This window comes from Festucalex cinctus, chromosome 19 (genome assembly GCF_051991245.1).
Source record: "Festucalex cinctus isolate MCC-2025b chromosome 19, RoL_Fcin_1.0, whole genome shotgun sequence".
NCBI lineage: Eukaryota > Metazoa > Chordata > Actinopteri > Syngnathiformes > Syngnathidae > Festucalex > Festucalex cinctus.
Window position 1 is genome coordinate 2,069,983 of NC_135429.1, and position 22,261 is coordinate 2,092,243.

A 22,261-nucleotide genomic window follows, 5' to 3' on the forward strand; every position below is an offset into this window, starting at 1 on the left:
CATTTGACTGACCATTCACTTTTTAAATATCAGCTTGCACGTTAGCATTGCTCAGTGTTTCATACAAATAGCAGACGAGTATTTCAATTGTAAACTTTGTCATGACTTGATTTGAGCATATTTGTCATGGTGTGGTCTGCTTTCATTGTCAAGCCGCAGGGGGCTCGTCTTGGAATTGCTAAGTCACTTTATGACTGAAGTAAAGAGGCAGTGGAGTTTGTTACTTGTGCTTTATTACGAGAAACAAAGATGAATTCACAATATTACACGGGAACAAATGTGGGGACACTTGGGGGTGGGAGAGCTGCCGACTCGTCATCTGGTGGTCTCACAGCGGCCAGGCAGTTTGGAAGAGGACCCAGAGCACCACATGTTCTCTGCAGGGGGGTGACATATGGGGACATTACATTAGGTACAAACGCACAATCAAAAAATACAACATCTCGAGAAAATATGATGCAGTTGTTTTACTTGACCATTTTGCAGTAGAACTGTGTGATATGGGCATTTTATATACACCAATAATACAAACTGAACGAAGCAACTGGTAAATTTCTGTGAGCTTTTATTTGATTTTCCTCACACAAAAGTACTAATTTTATAAAGACCACACAATTCAATTCAATTCAATATTCTAATAAGTACCATGTAACGTGCGATGGACGACGCTCTCAAGAGCCAAATGCGAGGCCGCCATATTGCTCCTCCCAATAAATGTTTATCGGCATACGATTCTATAAATTTACAGTATCCAAATTGGAGAAAATATTTGACAGTAATTAGTAGAAATAGCATGATTTATGGTGCTTTTTAATTTATTAAACAGAATTTCAGACTTTTTACAACTTGCCTTCAATACATGTATAAATTATATGCTTCATGATGTTTCGTACAGGAGGAAACTTGTAATTTTTTATTTTATTAACTCTTTGACCACCATAAACGTTTAAAGAATTATAATGCCAAATCTAATATTGGGGTCTAAGCAACTAAGGCAATGAGCGGCTTTGGAGTAGCACACGTTTGGCATGTCAAACCACGACAGTGACGCAAACTGTGTCACCTGAGGAGGTGAAACCTTTCGAACTTAATAAACTGCTCGCCCCAGGCTGACGGCACACAACTGCCACCCAGTGGCCATTTCGCAAAACTCATTTACGTCTATTAGATGCCTTTTAGACCGAAAAACACAATAAAATACAAATAAAACCCCAAAGCAATAATTCACAAAACAAATATAAGTCAATTCTAGGTAAATAAAATACGTGTTGGCAAATCAATGTGTTACGCAACCAAAAGGTCACTCACTTCCGGGTCACGCAACTTGCGTCAAGTCAAATATCCAAAGTGGATAAAACCGTCCAAATCGCCCGTTATGTTTTCTCCATTTTCCATTTGTGCACAAAATCGGAAAATGGAAAATGATTCGTTATCCGTTTTTTTCCATTTTCGTTTTGGAACGAATATTGATTAAACAAGTCGTTTTTTTGTTTTTGTTCCCCCCCCACTTCCTGTTCTGTTTGGAAAAACGACTGAACGAATCATACCCTTCGTAGCCGTCGCGTCCGACGAACTTGGGAAACGATGGGGTCCAGCAGAGAGAGGAAGATTCAGACGTCTACTTTTCTGATAGAAATAATCTAAAAATGTTGTGGTGGTGCTTACCATGTTTCCTTCCAAAGCCTTGTAGTTGATCGACAACGAAATCGATCCCGGCGTCCAAGTCGTACCTCCGCTGGAAAGGCAACCTGGCTCTCAATAAATAGTCTATTGAAATGTCTCTCTGTGATAACGATTCCTTGCAATGTCAGGCTTTTCAATATGTCCTCACTTAAGCCTAAAATACAGTTCGACCATTCTATCGGTTTCCCTTGACCTTTCAACTTTTAAAGAAGGTGCGTTCGATTTGTCTATCTATCTGACCGGTACAAAGCCACATAGCGACGTGGTGTGCACGTTGTAACGAATGGTGCGCACAAAGTAGTAATTCGTTGGCACGAAGCAGTAGTTTCGTGGGCACGAAGTTGGTGTTCGTGCCCACAAAATAGGTGTTCGTGCGTACGAAGTTTTTTGTTTTTGTTTCTTTAATGTCATGTCTGGGGCTCCGTAGCTCAGTGTTGTAATGTAATTTAAAACAACAAGAGCACCGGCAAGGGCATAACACGTCTAAGAATAAGGAGCAAAACGTATGAAAAGAAGAATCAACCTTTATTGAGATTTAATCCTGTCCACCTTTCCCTAATAGCACAGAGAAAAACAACAAACAGGAGTTCAACTGTGGCCATATAAATACGGATTCATTTGAAGAATTCCAACTCATCAGGAAAAAGTATTTGCGACAAGAGGAAACAAGGAGCGTCTGCATCACTGTTTTTTTAGAAAGGGGGGGAAAAAATAAAATAAAATAAAAAATGGCAGCTGGTGGTCTTGCTATTGCTAACCCTAAAATCAAACGAGTTGCAGCAGTGAAATCAGTGCTGTGCTGCAGCGTCTTTACTATCCTCTTTTTTTTTTTTTTTTGTAGAAAACAGCGTTTGTTTTTATTGTGAAGATGAATATGTTAAAACAAACAAACAAAAACAAGCCGGTTTGTATGTCAGATATGAAGCTGACATCCACAGATGGCTAGCTTAGCCTAGCATAAAGCCTGGAAAACAGCGGCAAAGAGCTAACACACTCTGGGATGTCACATTTGTCGAGTAAATCTAAACTCACGACACAATTTGTTTAGCAAATGAAAATAAATACGCAAAAGTGTGTACGGTTGGTGTGAGCCATTTCCAGCTGGTTTCCAAAAGTTATGCAAACTGGTGACTTAATTCATATAAACGAGTAAAACGAGGCCAAGTATGATCGCTTGGAAAAAGTAACATTTACAGACAGCTAGCTTTGTTTCTATAATGTCCTTCCTTACAGTAGAAGCACAGTACGTATTTTATATCTGTAAGATTTTTGTTTTGACACCACAACGACAAACATTTGTAGCCTATGAACCAGCAACACGAGAAAAATAGATCAGTTCTGGTACTATGTTTGAACTGCTGGCAGCCATGTTTGTGGGCTTTTATTGGGGAGAGGGTGCGGACCACCAGTGACTCGTTACCAAACTGTGCCAACACTGACGCCGCTTTAAAATGATTTGGAAAATGATCCGTCTTTTTGGCACGTCAGTTTGGTGAGGGAAGGATACCAAAAAGTAGGATAACCAAATATACACTCGTCACAAAAATGGAAGGATATTGAAATTTTAAGTTGAACCTAAAATGCGCTTTAACTTTTACAGGCAAACTGCTGTGCATTTTTGGAGTTGTGCAAAAAAAAAAAAAAAAAGGTACGGGAACGTTGAACGTGCATTCAAAAGGTTAGAAAAGGTGAAATGAAGTTTGCTGTCGAAGTTATGGTGCATTTTAAATTCATTCGAGTTCCACCTGAAAGCTCGACATCCTTCAATTTTTCCGAGTCGTGTTTGTGTCTTGACTGAGGGGGGGACTGAATACACATTTACGTGATGAAGACTATTACTCATAATCATCATCATCATCAACATTATTATTATATGTTGCTGTCATTTGCTCTAATCTAACCCTCAAAATAATACAGTCTTCAGAGCGGGGAGGGGTCACTTGTGTCACTTACGGGAAAAACACAGGTGACCCCTCACCTTTTTTTTTTGTCAATATTCTTTTGTCGTCTCGTCTCTTTTGACAGCTCCGCTAGCGGATGGCCTTGACGGGGCTTTTGAAGCTAGAGGCCGCTTGCAGCTGCAGCTGGTAGGCCATTGGGTGGATCTTGAACCCGTAGAGCCTGGAGAGGGGAACAAACATCTGAGAATTTGGACGAGATGATTGTTTGCTTTCGACTAAAACGCGCCACAAAAAAGCTTCAACCAAATCTGACGACGCCGACAAAAACATTCAAGACTGAAATTGATGGGGCGCTTTATATTTAATGGTAATGGGAATGTTATACAAAATGGGACTGTTTAAAAAAAACAAATATCAGAGTTAGATTTTCGTTTTTTTAAATAGTAAAAAAACAAAAAAAAGTAACATTTATTTATTTATTTTTTGAATTGAAATATATGAAATTGTTCTGGCTCGCATTCAGATTCGTGTTTCGTCACCGCCATTGCAAGCCAGGAAGAAAACGCGGAGGATCCCCTTTCTGCTTGAATTATTTGAGAGGAGGCATTTATTTGCATCAAAACGCAAATGTGTGACGGTGCAGCAACGCCTGGTCAATCGGGAACCGTGTTGAAATGTGAACCTTTTTGTGTGCCCTTTTTAAGTCCTCGTTCCCCCACCTGTTATTTACATTATTTGTGAGTCACGACAGCAGGCAAAACTGGCAAAACCGCTTTGAGGCGACGCCACTAAACTGACCTTGGGACAAACTGATTGGCAGGTCTCTTGGGCCTGTTCTCGGGGTGAACCATGAACAGCATGTGGGGGAAGCCGGTGCCGAAGTAGGCTCCGTCCGTGTGGTGGTGCCTGGAGGACTTGGGTGTGTACACGTCCATGCATTTGGGGCAGTAGAGCTTGACCATGGCCTCTCCCGGGATGTCTGACAGGCCTGTTGGAGGACGCCGGACAATGTAGTTCATAACCTTTCAGTATCAAGGATCTCCGTATATTCACCAAAACATTGCCACATATTGAATCATTTAAAAAGAAAATCATCTGAAATAGTCTAATTTCCACCCTAATTATACTCACTCATTTATTTTGTTTACTCACCAATGGGAAGCATCGTCTGATTCTCACAATAGACACGAGGACAGTAGCCAAAGTCGCCCTGCTGATACTTCTCCAACTAACACAAAAGAGGAAATGAAGAGAAGCAACATTGGTGGCAAAAAAGTCTGTACGCAAACACATGACAAAAGCCGTGATCAGAATCCACTTGGTCTATCCTTCACTTCCTCACAGTTAATGTTTACCCAGAGCCGTCACCCCACATGCTTTTAATGACGTCCCATCTCACTGAGATAAACAGAATGGGAAAAAAAATGGCCTCGGCGTCTACCATCTGCGCGATGCCTCGGTTGGTGAGGATGTAGCGTGCGTGGATGAGGCCGTAGAGCATCTCAGCCGCCTGCTCGATCAGGTCGCTCTGGTTGGGATTGTCCTCCAGCTCCTCATCTGCAGACACATCGGAGTTACAATTGTCGATTCGCATTCACAGTTTGAAGGATGAAAGCTGTGTAAGCGAGCATGAAATGGTTCCTTGTGCTCATGAATAAATTATTAAGTCAGTCAAATACAGCCCATTAAATGCATACCGATATGACAGTATAAGTGCAAACAGTCCATCCATTCATATTGTTACAGAACACAACATACTGTGGGTCTTTAGTGGACATAAAGCGTTAAAACACCTGGTTCAAGGTCCAGAATCATGTCTAGAGCCTGGCGGTAGTGAGGGACTTGCTCGTTGAGGCCCGTCAAGTTGAATTTGTCCTGGATATAGTCTTCATCCACCTGCCAATCAATAACAAACACCGATCATTTCTTTGTCATTTAACTGAGACATAACGTGGAATGTTTACATCATTTTATTTGCACTGTATGCATCAGTATTAATTCTGTGATAAAGCCGGGTGGCACTGCATTACATTTAAGGCCATGGTCAATTAATCTAATTGAAAAAAAGAAATCGTACCTCGCAGAAAAATTCATTCCCCCTTAATCCACAGAACCAGGAGATCCATGACACTTCCTCTGAACTGCTCATGTCTGAAGACCTGCAAGTGCAAGCATTTTATACGCATGGATCATGTCTTCAAATTTATATGTGTACATCGTACTCACGCAACAGAAATGCGGTTTAATTAAAAACCGGTAAAATGTTATTTCAGGAAGGAATGATGACGAGCTCAGGTTTGGGGCTAGGCTAACTTGACAAATCACAGCTGTTTTAGCCATTGTAATAAACAACTCGCTGTTGTAACTCAGAAGAACACACTCTGAGTTACAGTAAAAATTGTTTTATGCGTCCGATAACGTTCAACGTTGCAGTATTAATATATATATCTATATATATTTTTATTGTAGCTAGCGTTAGCTCGTCATGCTAATACGAACTAGCAAGTGCTCAATCAATATGGCGCATCGTTGCCGTCCTCGGAAGAGCTTTCGCCATTTCCGTTCTTGTGTCAAAGTACGTTTCTCGGGGCAGATAAGTGACAATTTGTGAGCTTACCCAGTTTTTTACTTTTTGCAACAGCTGAAAAATGCGACAGCTCAAATCAACGTAACAAGCTATCGGGTTTAAATAAAATGGACACCGGCTCCCACTACAGGAAGTTCTTCCTGGACTTCCGGCGCAGGTTGAGAGCACTGCTGCCACATGATGGCGAGTTCGACTACTACAATTTTTTTCCAAATGAAGGCCATCCTGTCTTCGACACGTATTGTTTGATTAAAGCTGTAATGACATAAGTGACATTATAATTCTCAACTCTCTAAGCGTTTGTTATAATTGAGCTCTGTAGTCACCACGTCGTGTTTTTTTTTCTACGTTTGAATTAATGAGTTACTACAAATTCTAATTTGTTGGCTTCTTGGTGACATGCTACCTAAAATAAAGTGAAGATAAACTGTCCAAAGGTGTGAAAATTCGTGTGAATGGCCTCCTAATGTCAGCTAGAATCCTAATGAGGACAAAGATGTGGAAAATACAGTTGTTCAAATTGAAGATATTCTGTAATCTATAAGGGAACATAACTTGCAAATGACATTCTTAAATATGTCTGATCTGCACAAAATGGTAAGCAAAGAATCAGACGTGCAACTCCGTATTTCCATTCAATCAAAAGTAGTTTATTTAACTTTGCCTTCTCTGTATAACTTTATTATAATAAGACACTTCTCTGCTTGTACATTGCTCCCTTGAACTAAAAATGGCAACATTTGTTGGTGGGAATGTAAGTTGGGGTCGACAAAACTTAAGATACATACCAATATACATACATGTGCATATATTACGGCGCCATTAATAAAACCATAAATGCTAAAACAAAATGGACCACTCCAGGTACCTCGAGAATGCTGGAAACAGTACAATCTTTTTGAGTAATTTCAATACACTACTTTTTTCTTTTTCTTTTAGCATGGGTACATACAATAATGTGCACATCAATATCAAAGAGTTAATGAGGGATGGCGGACTCTAAGCCAGTCTCCAAAGTACAAGCGATGCCCAAACCAGTGACAGGCAAGCTGCACACATGGCTATGAAATTATGCTTGAAAGTTCTAGTGGAAAGAAGACGCATAGCTTGCTTGCTTATGTACTGTATTAAACTATACAAAAAAACAGTGATTCCTTCCACTGCTTGTTCATTTAGATGAATGTACTGTTTGTATGCAGAGCTAAATGCATCACCGTGGGTGGGTTTTTTTTTCTTCCCTTTCTTTCTTTCTTTCTTTCTTTCAAAGCAGCAGATTTGGTAACATGGGTTCAATTAAGTGTGGGCAAACAAGGCAGAAAGTGCGTGCCATTCTCATTACCCTCTGGTGCTTGCCGTTCCCGTTACAATATAGATACCAGAAAACGCACACATACCAAACACATCACACAGTCGCGCACACTCACAAATCACCAAATGCCCGAACTCGCAACATCCCCGTTAAACTTGTTGTCAGTAAACAAACAAAAAACCCCAACTTACAGCAGTGAATTGATGCAGAGGAGTAGTAAAGTTCACCTTCTTTCCAAACTGTGCAGGTCTGTCTACTGCGTGACTACAAGTGTTACCAATCCAAGATTTCCTGAACAAATCCAGCCTGGTTGCTGAATTGCCCTCACGGGTGGTCTCGGACGACCTTGAACAGCCATCCTTGAGAGCACCCACGTTGGAAAAAGCCTTCCGTCAGATAAGGAGCTCCTGGTAGTCCTTGTTGCAGCGAGAAGTCCCAATAGTAATAGCACAGGGTGCATCACAGCATGCACGACAGCAGAGGAAATGTAATACTCGACCTAGATCTGCGTACTCTGGGCCCAGACAGAGTACCTGTCCTTGTTGCATCACATTAAACTTGCTATACTAAATGAAAAGAAAACAAAAAAAAAACATCAACCAAGTTGTTTTTTTCTTCTTATACTACAAGGAGTGCTTTTTACAACATAATCCACCGAAGCAATTACAATTTAACAAACCAACAATTTGTGAAAACGTGTTCTTTATCGTGAGCCATTTTCTCCTTGAACGAATTCCCCCCTCAAAACAATAAACATTCCACTTTAAAGAGAAAAACGAATTCTTCCATATAAAAATGGAAACCTCGGAGGAAGTAACTTGAGAAATAAAGCCGCCACGTAATTAACGGATTAAACCAATGAAAGCGGAAAACTATTGTCCAATGGGGAGAATTTTTGCAGTGTGCAGAGCTTCTGCGGGTAACGAGGATGCTACGGTGAGGCTGAAAAAGCCTTTATTTTCTTAATTAAAAAGAAAAAAAAAACAAAAACGGATCAATCTAAATGAAACGTCAACGCAGGTTGACATGAACGCGAGAAAGGGAAATAAAACAGCATCTACACACGCAACAGGACGATGATATAAAACGAGGAACTTTAGTGATGTCGAACAGTAGTACAGAAAACTGAAAAGCTCAGACTTGGGAGCAAAAGAAAAAGTAAGTAAGAGATTGAGGGCTGTTTAATGATCCACTTTGTTAAAAACAAAAAAAAAACAAAAAAACACAACCAACCAACCACACACACATACACACTTAACATCTCCTGTGTGGCTGAAAGTGAATTGACAATTCCTGAAAACAAATATAAGATATAAGTATGATATACTGGTACTCTTCTTGTTAAGCTGAAGCTGCGCTTTCTCCCTTTGTTAAGGGGAAGTCGCGCAGAACCGGACTACTGTACACCACCAAAGGCCAAAGTGTGGTAGAAATATACACACGTACACAAATAGAAAAGTTTGCCCAATTTCACCGTTTTGCCAATCATTTTACATCCACGACTACACAAGTTCTACATGTCTTGAAGATGTCATATTGTGCTTGTATGTGCAGCTATGTGAATTCCCCCAATTTAAAACAATGTGCACTTTCGATGCAGAACTACATGCGCGTTAGGGGCAAGATTTTTTTTTTTTTTTTTTTTTTTTTTTTTGAAGGTGAAGAGGACACGATTCAACAGAAATAAGGAAACCAACAGAGAACATATACAAGAAAGGACGGTCAACAGCAGACTGATGCAAAAAGGGAGAAAGTTGAGTGGGGTGAACATAGAATACCGTCTCCGTATACTGTACAATACACTAATATGCTTAGGGATGCGAACACGAAATCATCAAAACAGGGTAAATTTAAAAAAAAGAAAAAAGAAAAAAGGAAGAGTTGGGTTGAAAGTGAGTGCAGTTCAGCCGAAATGTTTTGAAATATTCGATCACTTTCGATTTTTCGGGGAGGGCCAGTTGGCCCGCTTCTCTCCACGGTTGCCGCCTCCGTTTCCTGTCCCACCCGAGCCACCACCGGGTGGACCTCGAGGGCCTCTGCCTCCGCCCCCGCCGACGTTAACCCTCCGGTTTTGTCTTTCCATGCCGGGACGCTGGCTCGAAAAGCTTCTTTTATTCGCTTGAGGCTCCTTGCCGGCCAGCTCTCGCTCGACCGCGCCTCCTCCGCCGCCGCCGCCTCCCTTCCCGAGGTGGTGGTGATGGTGAGAAGAATACGGCTTGCCTCCTCCCTCTTTGTCTCGGAACTCGGTGAAGTCGCTGCTCTCTGAGGCCGTCTCCCACTCCTCGTTCGCCTGGTCGGAGTTCTGGTTGGTGAAGTCCGGGGACTTGGCCCCGTGGCTGTGGTGGTGCTGAGGGTGGGCGGGTCCTGTGCCGCCCTGGTTGAAGTGCTGATGGTGGTGGCTGTTTGCGTTGCTGAGGTGCCCGCCGCTGCTGTTGTTAGCCGTAAGGGTGGCGTTGTGGTTGGCATTCTGGGCGTTACCGATCAACGTCGCCGAGACGGCGGTCCCGTTACTGTCCTGAACCGAGTTTACGGAAGGGGAGGAGGGCCTCCCTCCCCCTATCACGCCGACTCCGCCGTTGATCCGCGCGGCATTCTCTCGCTCCTTCAGCCTCCGGAAGCGAGGCGGCTTGTCCTGCTGATGTTGGGAACGCATGTGGCGGCGACGCTTGGGTCTCTCGAAGCCACCGGGAGGGAAGCCGCGGTTAGTGGGAGGCGGGACTGAATTTGGCCCGCCAGCGATTGACGCAGGGTTGGTAGAAGCTTGTTGGGTCAAAACAGCTCCGTTGTCAGTGGAGGCTTGAGTGGTCGGGGCTGCGGCCAACGGAGTGGACTGAGGTGGATTGGCTCCATGACTTTGAGCTTGGTTTCCATCGGTTGTCTTCTCCTTCTTCTCCAAAGGAGGCCCTCCCCTGCCCAAGTCTTTGTGCCCTGAGGTTTGTGACGGGGCTTGCCTTCGTGCCGAGTTGGGCTGTCTTGAGGGCCCCCCGTAAGAGGCCGAACCGGGGGCACCCCTGTGTCCCCCAGCCGGTCCCCCAACATGGCCGCTATTCCTGTAGATGCTTCCTCCGCTACCACCACCCCTGCCCCGCCTCGACGGCACCCCCCTCGGGGTGAAAACCCGAGCCTGTGACCCTCTGGGTGGCGCCGACGAAATGCTCCCGCTGGTAGCGGTGTTGGTATTCTCAATGCCGTTCTTGGTGTTGGGTTTGTGGGTGTCATCCTTGTCCGACTGACCGAGATCACTAGCTCCACTCTCGCTGCCCGTCTCCGAGCCCCTCTCCCTCCTCCTCTTGGGGATTTCTTCATACTCGGAGCCCTCGCTGCGCGTTTCGCTTCGATTCCTCGCCCTGGCCGGGTTGTGACGGGGCCTATCTTGACCGTGTCTACCGCCGGGTCCCTCACCCTTTAAATCGTGATGGTGGCCAACGGCAACAGACGCGCGATAGTCTCTGCCACTCCTGCCGGCCATTCTCCCGCGGTTGCTGCCACCGGGCCCAGCACTGGCTGTGTAGGTACCTCTATAACCACGACCGCGGCCGTAAAACTCTCCACCTCGCCCACGACTGCCCCTGGTGGCTTTGTTGGAGACTCCATGATTATGGGCATTGTTGGTTCTCCTTTCAAACGAACGGTCTCGGTCCCTCCGGGACGAGGATCCTGAAAATCCTGAAGAAGTGGCGTCTGCGTCTTTAGGTAATCTCCCTGACCCACCGCCGCCACCTCCGGGCGGCCGTTCTTTGCCGCCATTCCTGGGTTTTATTGTCGCAACAGGCTCTTCTTTGCTCGATGGAGCTGAAGCGTTATGAGAGGAGGAGGCATCCTGCTTTCCTGAGGTGGCTTGGCCACCATCTTTCTCTTTATCCTTAACAAAACCTTGGCTTGATTTCTCTCCGAAATCAACTTCTCCCTCTTTCTTTACATCTTTTATCATTGGCTTCTTGATTGGACCTGCCCTTTTGTTGGGATTGTTGGCTCCTGCCTGGCTGGTGGGCTTGTGCTCTGATGGGGCATGGGAGGTGTCATCTCCGCCACGGGAAATGTTCCCACTTCCTGCATTGTTGGCCCTTCTGCTATGAGAGGAAGCCCCACCTGCGTTGGTGCTGCCGGGTCGAGGGCCCCACTGGGTCTCGGTTTTGTGATCCCGCATCCCTCTTTGGTTTGACCTTGGATGAGGATGGTGCTGGGGCTGCGAGTGACTGCCATGCTGGGCAGGAGGTGGGCTTGAGGCCATGGAAGCATGTGGCACATAGGCAGAGCCTGTTTTTTCATGTTTGACATGACCGCCACTGCTGGTACTACTGGTACCTCGTTCACCAAGATTTTGGCCAACACTAGCTTCACCTTCTCTGTGAGAATGATGATGAAGCAAAGGGGCCTTTACATTGCCATCTTCTCTGGTAGAAGCAGAAGAGGAAGATGAGGAGCAAGAGGATGATAGGGAGGGCTGGTTGAGTGGGGGAGAAGGGTTGATTTTCTTCAGTGGGCCCTCTGCTACCCTGTCATGGTTGTTCTCGAGCTTATGTGATTGGACAGCGTAGTGAGGCTTCTGCTGAGGGTGGTGGTTATGATGGTGGTGGAGGTGTGAGTTGCCTTCTACATTAGGGTGCTCTGAACGGCCATTCCGATCATAATGAGGGTGTGGGGCCCCCCAGAGCTGGCCTGACTGAGATCCCCGGGGCGGGATGTCGTCCTGATGGGTGAAGCCATGGGAGTGGCTCCCCCGTTCACCACCTCTTTGTTGTTGCTGCTGCTGGTGCGGTGTCATCCTTGCGCATTGATCGGGAAAGTTGTTGTAGTTGCCCCGCCCACTCATGTAATGATGAGGGGGGTGGCTGCTGCCCGCCGCATTGACAGGAGGTGGCGTCTGGTTCGACGGGCCCGACGTTGCGTTGGGCTGCTTGATGGGGCCCAATCCACCCTCTCTTATGCGATGTGGAGGAGTGTCACTCCTAAATCAAAGATAAAACAGATGCATTTACATAATTGCCAATTAGCAAATGAAAGACAAAGTTAATGGAATATGAATCCAATACAGCCCAAAACAACTACTGTGTCTCCATACCTGGGTCCTTTGGCCACATCCTCTTCCTCTGACGTCTGCCTCTGCCTCAGAGGGGGATTTATCCCGCAACCTTCTCCTCCACCAGGAAATACCTCAGGCCCCCAAGCTATTTTAGGATCAATAGGGGGAGTACCACGGTGAGGGTGCCCTGGATGCTGTTGTTGCCGATCAAAGGTGTCTGAACCAGATCCTCCTGAATCCGATCGCTCACGCCCAATAAGACCTGATGATTTAAAAAAAAAATTTTTTTAATGACTGCAATTATTCAAATATATACATATTTTAAAGGATTACAAACATTCTCTTACCTGATGGATGCATGCCAGTGGAATAAAAGTCCATAGGTGGGCGGCCCTGCATCATGCGCGGGTCCATGTACGGCATCATCATCCAGCGTGGGTCAAAATTCATCGGAAGCGGACGAACTAAGTTGCCGGGTTGATATAACGGGCCACCTTGCTTAGGTCCAGGTCCTGGCTGGGGTGTTGAAACTGGTGAGGGACCTTGTGGTGCCTGGGGTTGGGGTGAGATCTGGCTTTGGGATGCCTGGCTATGCTGCTGTTGCCATTGCTGCTGCTGCTTCAAAAGCTGCTCCTATCAACATGAAGAGAACCGGAGTTTGGGGGTAAGAACATACCACAACAATACTTTGCTGAGTGTAAGGTATGTGGTGCGTTTGTTGTGTGCGGTCACCTTTTGGGGCGAAAGCAATGCAATGCTGCAAAGTGACTAATTTACTAATTGTCACTACATTTAGTGAGATTCAAACCCATATAGCCACCAAAATGTATATAATCAACCAGCAAAAAAAAAAAAAAAAAAAATTTTTTTAAACTGAATAATGAGACTTTTTTTTGCAAAACTACCAGACTTTTGTGCAATCAAAATAACATGTTTTTCAATGTTTTCAGACTTGATTAATATTCTTATAATCGTGATATTTTGGTCATGAAATTTAGTAACAATACATATTTAAACGATACATACAGTAGTGTTCAATCAATCGCCAGAGTAATTTTCTTACCTGTTGCTGCCTCTGAAAACGAGGTGGGAGGGACTTTTGGTACTTTGAGTAACCCTGGCCCGGAGAAACGATTGCTTGACGGCCTGGTCCCCCGCCAATATTCTCAGTCTTCACCGGTTCCGTCCCTCTTTCACCTCCACTTCCTGTCCGTATGTGAGGAGTGCAGGCAGTCTCCTCTTTGTCGACGGGTGAAGGTACTTCCAACGTAGACGGCTGTGGATGCGTCACAGCTGGCTGAGGACAATGCTGCACATCTGAATGGCAAAGAGAATTGTTCGTGGTTTTTTTTTAAACTTCAAACAAATTATACAGACCGCTCATTATTATCTGTGAGCGTACCTGTGTTCGACTCGTAGCTGCTGTTGCTGCTCGCCCGCTGTCTGTCACCAACAGTAAGACCTGTGGCCGCAGGCAGCACAGGAGGCTCTTCAGGGTCGACACACGGCGAAGGCGGCTGGCTGATGTTGGGGGAAGACGCAGAGGCCGATAACGATGGACTCGGGCTGCCAGCTGTGGCCGCCGTAGAATTCCCATCCAGGCTGGGTGTTTTACTGCCACCGCTTCCTCCGACGTTGCCGCTTTGCTGCTGCTGCTGCTTCTCATCCAGCCGTTTCAGCTTTTCGGCACACGCTGCGCGTCTCTCCTCCTCCATCCGACGTTCCTCCTCTTCGCGGCGGCGACGGGCTCGCTCAACTGCAGCGGAGATCTCAGTGGAAGACTGCTTCCTGCGCTGACGCCATGTCTCATCCTCGTCGTCCCCTGGGACCCCGTGGACCAGCAATCCAGGCTGGGGAGGGGGGGTGGGGCCTCCTGCTGCTGGCTGATGCTGGGTGTGGCCTACTTTCCCAGAGCCCAATGATGCACTCTGGATGTGAGACCGGTCCTGAACAAATTGTGTTAGAATTTTTAATCACTATAAATGCGCTTCATGTTCTTTGAAGAGAATTTTTTAACCAAAGAATAAAAAATGAGAGAGAGAGAAAAAAAAAAGAGAAAAATACCAAAAAGCAAATTCTGCATATGGAATTACTTAAAGGTTTTGTGGCCCATGAGTGACAAATGGTGGAATTAAATTAAGAGGCCTGGTCAGGATGTCTACCTGTCGGTAAAAGGAGTGAGGCCCTTGTCCGACGAGTGGCCCAGGTGGGGGGGAGGGCTGCTCCCGGTGACCACCTAGTCCATGCCTGCGCCCCTGTATACAGGCAGACACCGTCAGCCATACTCCACCATCATGGTTTACGCTTATAAAAACGCAGACATACAAGCCGACATGTCGACAAGCCTATGTGGTATGTTGGGCCTCTCTGCCTCTAAAAATGTGCCTGGGCCAATTATTAATCACGTAAATCTATGAAAAAATAAAATGCGTTGAGACTACACATCTCTGTCTAGCCCACTAATAATTTGAAGTTATAACTACACCTGTACACAAAAATGGAGAGGAAATCCAAAGTTGTAATTATTCAAATTAGTGTCATTAAACCTCTCAACATTAAAAACGGCTAAACTACCTGGTAGTTGGATGGTGCTCCTTGGCTACCCTCAGCCCACCCTGGCTTGATGGAGGCGTTCTGTGGGCCATCCTCAGTGTTGGAGGGAGGGCTGCGGCGGTTATCTCCACTGCTGTCTGAGGCTCGAGAGCATGAGGTTGCAGAGGGGGCTTCTTGAGATTTCTGCTGCTCACTAAAATATATTTGTTTAAATGAGCTTTGAACAACAACCATTTTTAGCATTATTTGGTCACAAACTGACTTTGAATCATTCTTGCTCTCTGTTGTGTCCTCTTCTCCCTCTTCATCTCCTTCGTCATCACTGAACTTCAACTTTGCGGAGTAATCAATCTCCTCATGTGCCCCTGTTCAACCAAAATAGGACAAATAATCATTAAGAGCAGCACTTTGACAAACATTGCCTTCGATGTGTGTACCAAAATTCAGTGATTGTTCTCAAAGTCTAAAAGAAATGCTTGCATAAATGAAATCAATACGTTTACTTTAGATTAGTGGCTCTGCACCTTGTTGGAGTTACTGACCCCCACCAGTTTCCTATGTGCATTCACTGAACCCTTCTTTGCTGAAAAATAGTTGGCTAGTTGTGCTGGACTAGAATTGTTCAACTTGGCATTGCAAATCATGCAGTTAGGATGCTGAGTGCCATCACACAACTCAACTCTATATTCATACAGTACTTAAACAACCACTGCTGCTTTATAAAATGGAACGACAATGAAAACGGCAGAGGCCCCAGAATTGAACCTTGTGGAACACCATACATGTGAATTTATATTGCACACACGTTCGACCACTTTTCTTTTGCTCGTCATTGTTAGTATGAAGGGATTACACTAATAAAGGAATCACACGACATACCATCACAATAGTCAAAAGTCGACTACTGAGGGCACTAAATTCCTGCAGCACAGATTGGTCAAGCAATGTAGTGTGAAAACCAAGCGGGGCACATTATCACAAATCATATGAGTTGTATGTGTCTTGACTTCCGCTGAACCACTGCTTTCGATACTTTTAAATCTATTCCAAGGTTCCAAAATCCCCAACAAAATAAGATTGGTAAGTAAGTAGAATATTAGGAATGGGTAAAGTCAGACCTGCCCAGCCTTCATCTCCATCGTGGTCCAGCTCATCGAGCTCCTTGAGGTCATCCTGCTTTAGGATGGAGGGTCGCTTGACCACCTCTCCACCTGCATCTCGTGAGAGAAGCTGAGGCCTGCAGTCAGGACCAAGCTGCGACCGAGAGAACCTGAAAGCGGTGGGACAATCATACATCAAGTTGGAGTATAGAACATTTCATGTGACACTTTTTTTTTGTGTGGGCAGACTGCCATTGTCTGCAAATTGTTCATCTTGGCTGAATTCATTTTTCTACATCAGGATTCATTTTACAGTAAATGTATGTCAAACCCAGCGGAATCCAACGATAGTTAAATGTTTTTGAATTCACTTTCAAAAGAGTTACTCTATTTGGAAAAGTACATACCTTGGAGCTGGACCTTCACCAGGTGGTGGAAACCTGTAGGGCCCTTGAGGACCATAATTTGCCGGGAAGGGTAAATATGGTGGATACATCTAGAAGAAAGAAAAAAACAAACAACTAAGACGTACTCCTCACACAATTCTTTAAAATCAAGAGCCTAAAATGAAGAGGACAAGAGAATGAAAAGCAAACGTACGAATGGAGGCATGATCCCTCGGAATTGGGGAAACCCAGGCCCCACGGGGGGCTGAGGCAGGGGTAAGGCGGGGCTGCCTGCGGGAGGGTTCCTAGGTGGCACGAGGGACTGCGAGTTCTGAGGCGGGACCCCGGCTGCCCCGTCCATCAGCAAAGCCCCGCCGCCGCCACCCTCTGCCGCCCCCTCCCCAGAGAGGGTGGGTGCCAGGCCTCGGCCCCCACCGTCCCGCCAGCTTGTAACGTCTACGCAGACGGCACAGAATTTGAATGCAGAATTCGGTAGACGTTTTCTCCAAGATGAAAGAAACATCACTTACTCTGGGGGCGGAGGCTTGGTCCGGGCCCATACCACTGATCTGCAGTGCCCTGTTCTCTGCCAACTTTGTCCTGGTCGCCAGCCGCCTGCAGGGTGGGAAATTCCTCGCGAGAGAATGGCGACGGTAGGTTTGATCCCTTTCCACCTGCAGAAAGCAAAGATACCACTATGAGATAAAAGGCTGATTCTTATGAATATGAGCGCATGTGTAAGTAATACATAAAAAAAAAAAAAAAGACCCACCATCCCCTTGTACTCCATGTGTAACACTGGCCTGTGCCCAGGACCTTGCCCCTCCGGCCTGGGTTGAAGCTGGGGCCATAGCCTGAGCAGGACACACCAAAATAAGACACACGTCAGCTGTGATCCCTTACAACCTAAAATGACAATATTGATAATACGGCGCATGTATTTTACTGTGACCGTTGGCACCTCTGAAGCTGGCGGGGTTCTCGGGCGGGTCGGTGCAGGCGTCTGTGAAGCCACAGGCTGCTGCGGTTCCTGCTGCGGTGCTGACAATGCATCGGTACTGAAAGGAAAACGGTTTAAAATTACATTCGGCGAAACTGAAAAATCAATTCTGATTTTATTGCGACATGTACACATTTAGAACGTGTATATGACTCAAGTGCAATTGACCTCTTTGGGTCCGCTTGTTCCGGTTTGCTTGCCCATCCTGTGCCGTCTTTGGGAACGAGTGAGACGTTGGGATCGTTGCCTTTATTCTCTGCCTTCAGACTTGGCAAACTGGCAGGGGGTGGCATACGCCGGGCAGAGGCAACTTTACCGAGAGACTGCAAGCCATGGCGGGGGGGAACTGATCGGAGAAAGGAATTAATATGTTAGGTGAGGCCAGGAACCAAAAATCACATCAATTGATCGATCTTCACTGCACACTGGTTTCGGTAATAGAAGACAAAATGACTTCAATCAAGGTTTATAATTTTGTGAGTGTCTGATAGTCATTTAAAAAGTTACATCAGGAGAAGCCAACTGTGAAACTGATATAGGGAAAAACTTTGTAATTGAAAAGAAGCTGTGCTGATTCAAACCGCCATTTTGTCCTGGGGGATTGAAATAAAAATAAAAGAAAACATCACAACATCGCATAGATTTACTATGCTGGAAGGGAAACGGCGAGATCCGAAATAAAACTTAATAAACAATAAACAGACTGTTCACAAGCAAACCTCTGGATCAGCTCACATGATAAACCTTCCATTCAAAATTCTGGCCTATGTGGTGCTACGGAAAATAATTACGGTATTTAGCACGTATGAACATAAGTTTATACAGTATTGTGGACACCTGTATTCTCTTTAACCACGAGCTTTTCTTTACTTGTAGATGAAGCAATATCGATGTGACCTTGACTGATAAGCCTGCTCGGAACAGACTGTTTGCTTTCCTGTCTTTTGACCCTTGTCGAGTGCTGTTAGACTTGTGTATATTTGACGCGTCATATAATAATTGTAATAATAATTGTTTTCCAACCTGTTTCATACATCTCGCCTAACTACTGAAAATTCCACAACATTGGCAATAACTGTAACTGGAGAGCGGAGACTCTACAAACGTGTAACGCAAGCATAAAGACGTCCACAGACCAGGCATGGAAGAAATTATTTCAGTTCAAAATTGAGAATTAAAAAATGTTGTAACGCAGATTTATGCCACGGTTCACCAAACAAGATCCCAGAGATGCTTGAGGTGCAAGCGTGACTGACAGAAATCACTTTTGCATTATGCCGTCACCGACGCTACTAAGATACTCACCAATAGGCTTTTGTGTTTCAAGGCTCTTTCCTTTGTATGTATCAAACAGGTTGAGAGACGCATACTTGGTTTTGCCTTCCTTCCCCTTTGCAGTTTGCCCAGAGCGCTCTGACATTGCGCTGTCCGCTCATCGAGTATGGTGAGCCCTGAGACTGTGAGATGGAAGAGACAATAAGTTACAAAGAGGCAGTTATTTTATAAACAACACAATGGAAATGGAAATACTTATCTAATTCTAAATGACACAAATCAAATCAAATCACACACACAGCAAGAGATCTAAAAACCGGGGCAGCTCAACTCAGAGTTACCCCAAACTTCGATTGAGGAAAAAATTGGTTGCAGGCTCATGACTACTGCAATCGAGGTCTTCAAATATCAAATTCTAATCTTAAGTTCTCTCATGTGTACGCCAAAGCACATTAATTCATTATACTTAAAGGAACTTTAATAGTTACAAGGAGGCTGACGGTAGAACAGGTTGCCACTCCCCAAAGAGCCTGTTGTGTTATTTGCCCTACACTTTATTTTACATATGGACCGGTTCTGTCTAGCGTCAGAGGACGTGGACAAATGACATTACTTAACGATGAGTATTGTGGCACTGGAGGACTAGTTTAAAATCATCCCATTTATGCCGGTACATAAGTTTCATATCTGCATAACTAAACTCTTCACCACAAAGAATCACTGTACAAAAAAAAATGGAGAAAGGAAAATAACTGTTGCTATAGAAACTAATGTTTTTCTCTGTACCTTGCTTTGTGAGATGCAACTAAGTGCCAGGACTGCACATCAACAAAAGGTGAACTGAACTCATTACCATTGCACCATTCATTTGTCACTTAACATGATTCATAAGACATATATGATTTTGTTGTAATAATGAAAACCAAAAACATAAGAAATTGAAATATTTCAGGAATTAACAAAGAAAAACTAACAATCTTTTGGTGACATCATCTCGTGGTGCAGTCTCGTCTCCTCCATATTCGCAAAATAAGACGGAATGGAAACGGGCATGAATCGCATGATTGTTTTGCGGATTTTCACTAGATTCACTTAAATTTGGAAACATTTGGATGGAAACTAACTATTACAACACGTACATGGATATATTCTTTATCCTCTGCAAAAAAAAAAAAAAAAAAAAAAGACTAATTATACTGCATCCTACTGAGTCACTATGTTGTAAAACTGTTCTTCGCGAGTGTTTGTATAACTGTATTATATGTCCCGCGGTATTCAACGTGCGCACCAGAAGGCACGCAGGGGTTGGAAGGGTGAACAGAATTTCCGTTCATTTCAATAGTGAAAGATTATTTGCTCTATGAATATTTTGAGTGGGATGATGTCAGGGCATTAATGTAAATCAGAAGTGAAGCTACGACTCTCAATGGTAACTCCCTTACCATTGACGTTTGATCTCAAATGTCCCTCCAACATAATTAACAGCTACATTGGGATATCATTCCTAAGCAATGCCACTTTAAAAAAAAAAATGCAAACAAACATCTATGTGGCATATAAACGTAAGCAACACTGCCCAAATACCATATGGTGTGTGTGTGTGTGTGATGTTTACATTAAAAAAACACAACAAACAACACAACCGATGGTGTCACTGTATGCATGGACCGTGTGTAAATGGCCAGATGAGATTAAAAAATTAGGTCGTGGTCAACTATATGGGATTAAAGGGGCCAGCAGCCATGCTATACAAAGCCTTGGACTATCTGCAGCATCGGCAGGCCTTACCTAACAATATTTTTCAGGTTTTACCTCAACGCAGTTGTCAGTGCAGTGCAACGCAAAGCCAAAAAAAAACAAAAAAACATCATAATTTGAGAACATCGACTATAAGCCCCAAATCGTCAACTACTTCGATTGATAGTTGTAGCACGGATGCTAGCCGGAGCTAACTGGCAGGCCATCCATGTTCGCATTGGGAGGGGGACTGCGTTGATGTTTCGTAACGCATTTCAAAACTTGCAGTGCCACTTCCGAGCTTGTTCCCACCGTTTAAGTGGACTTTCTTACAAATCACACGTTAACCGGTTCCCGTGAGCTTTCTCAATAGTTAGTTCGGCCATATAACGCTTGTAATTTTGACAGACTTGTGAGTGAACGGAACAAAATGGCGCTGGACACAGGCCCGGTTGGTTTTTACCGTTAACATTTAGCGACACCGGTTTAGACATGGAGTAAGATAAAAACACATTTACTGTTCGTACATGTAGAGGTTAATAACATTACTCGTATTTTCAAACGTTGATACATCGCAGTCTGGCAATGAAATAGCTAAAGATATATGTTGGTCTGAAACTGACTGAACAACCTGTTATAATAATGTTTGGCATTATCCACACACATTAAACGTATATGGTCAGATAATTGAGCAAAGCACATGCAACTTGTACCGAGATCAAATCAAGCCTGGTATTAGAGTTCCACCGCATTTAATTTGTAAGACAATAAAGCCACTGTCTACATTCATTAGCAAGCTAGGCTAAACAAGCTAGAAACAACCAAGGCTGTCCCTTTCCGAGGGAAAAAAAAACAAACATCCAAGACTGCTCCTTCACGAAATTCCATCGCTGGTCTGTTCCAACAGCGTATTCAATTTCTGCTCAAAACAACGCAGCAACTATATATCTCTTCATAAGATATATTCTAAAACTATTTCCAGCCACTGACCTGGTCTTATCCCGACTTGTCTCGAGGTTGATTCGCAGAATGAGGTTAGATTAGCTTTGCTAGCACAGTGACCTAGCTAGCGAAACAACGTTATTTCCCCCGCATAGTCAAACACCCCGCATTAGCATTTTCGTCACAGATGTGAGTGAATAAATACAAAGAAACTATGCTGCTTACTTGTACTCCCCTTCTTTATCCCGAAAACAAATGAATAGGGGGGTGGGGGGAAGAAAAGTGTAAATCGAAGCGTCACCTAAAAAGCTGTCAAAGGCTACTGGGTAATTTCGTGAGATGGGAGCCGTTTGAGAGACGATGGGGGATTAAAAATAATAATAAAAAATTAACGACTGTATCCTATATTAAAAATGGAAAACAAACATTTTAATAAATCTGAATAAATCACAGCTATGGAAAAATGCTGGTCTGTTTTTATAAATAAACTTGGAAAATGCCGTAATGCTGCAAAGAGAAAATTACTGTCAACAGTGAGGGTATTCCAGGTCAGGTTCATTCTGACATGATTGATCTAATCCTAAAAATATGATTCAACAAACATAATTGTTGTTTTAATATATTATAGACAGTTATTTTAGTCTGCTTCTGAGGTACAAGCCAGTTTGCTCTTTAAAAATGGAGTAAAATCAGTGACGTTCAAAACTTTCCACTACATGATGCCATTGATGCATTTTGTATTTTAAAATAACAACGGGGGAAAAA

At 44.2% G+C, this 22,261-nt stretch overlaps 2 protein-coding genes and 1 long non-coding RNA gene across 8 annotated transcripts; all 3 read right to left on the bottom strand.

Annotated features, from left to right (window-relative positions):
- Positions 1–213: 213 nt before the first annotated feature.
- On the bottom strand, positions 214–2,028 carry LOC144007708 (uncharacterized). Its single transcript, XR_013280316.1, has 2 exons — positions 1,666–2,028; positions 214–377 (listed from the first exon to the last, which is right to left on the bottom strand). It is a non-coding gene; the product is annotated as an uncharacterized LOC144007708 (long non-coding RNA).
- Positions 2,029–2,187: 159 nt separating this feature from the next.
- On the bottom strand, positions 2,188–6,362 carry csnk2b (casein kinase 2, beta polypeptide). The gene is made up of 7 exons (XM_077507553.1): positions 6,202–6,362; positions 5,662–5,743; positions 5,378–5,480; positions 5,026–5,141; positions 4,737–4,812; positions 4,383–4,572; positions 2,188–3,804 (listed from the first exon to the last, which is right to left on the bottom strand). Exons 2-7 carry the CDS (start codon positions 5,731–5,733, stop codon positions 3,714–3,716), a joined length of 648 nt encoding a protein of 215 aa, XP_077363679.1. The 5' UTR covers positions 5,734–5,743; positions 6,202–6,362; the 3' UTR covers positions 2,188–3,713.
- A 437-nt stretch (positions 6,363–6,799) lies between these two features.
- Positions 6,800–21,860, bottom strand: prrc2a (proline-rich coiled-coil 2A). Of its 6 annotated transcripts, none has more exons than XM_077506371.1 (17): positions 21,722–21,860; positions 18,848–18,999; positions 17,711–17,888; positions 17,489–17,600; positions 17,315–17,396; positions 17,073–17,216; positions 16,757–16,998; positions 16,564–16,652; positions 16,175–16,326; positions 15,319–15,421; positions 15,078–15,249; positions 14,666–14,758; positions 13,906–14,449; positions 13,567–13,820; positions 12,851–13,136; positions 12,543–12,765; positions 6,800–12,429 (listed from the first exon to the last, which is right to left on the bottom strand). In XM_077506371.1, the coding sequence occupies exons 2-17, from the start codon at positions 18,960–18,962 to the stop codon at positions 9,411–9,413; spliced, it is 5,808 nt and encodes a 1,935-aa protein (XP_077362497.1). In that variant the 5' UTR covers positions 18,963–18,999; positions 21,722–21,860; the 3' UTR covers positions 6,800–9,410. The 6 variants fall into 6 exon arrangements, with proteins under 6 accessions (XP_077362497.1, XP_077362500.1, XP_077362495.1 ...); XM_077506374.1 differs by lacking the exon at positions 21,722–21,860 and adding an exon at positions 21,545–21,713 and having other exon boundaries at positions 17,504–17,600; XM_077506369.1 differs by lacking the exon at positions 21,722–21,860 and adding an exon at positions 21,545–21,713.
- Between the last annotated feature and the right edge of the window lie 401 nt (positions 21,861–22,261).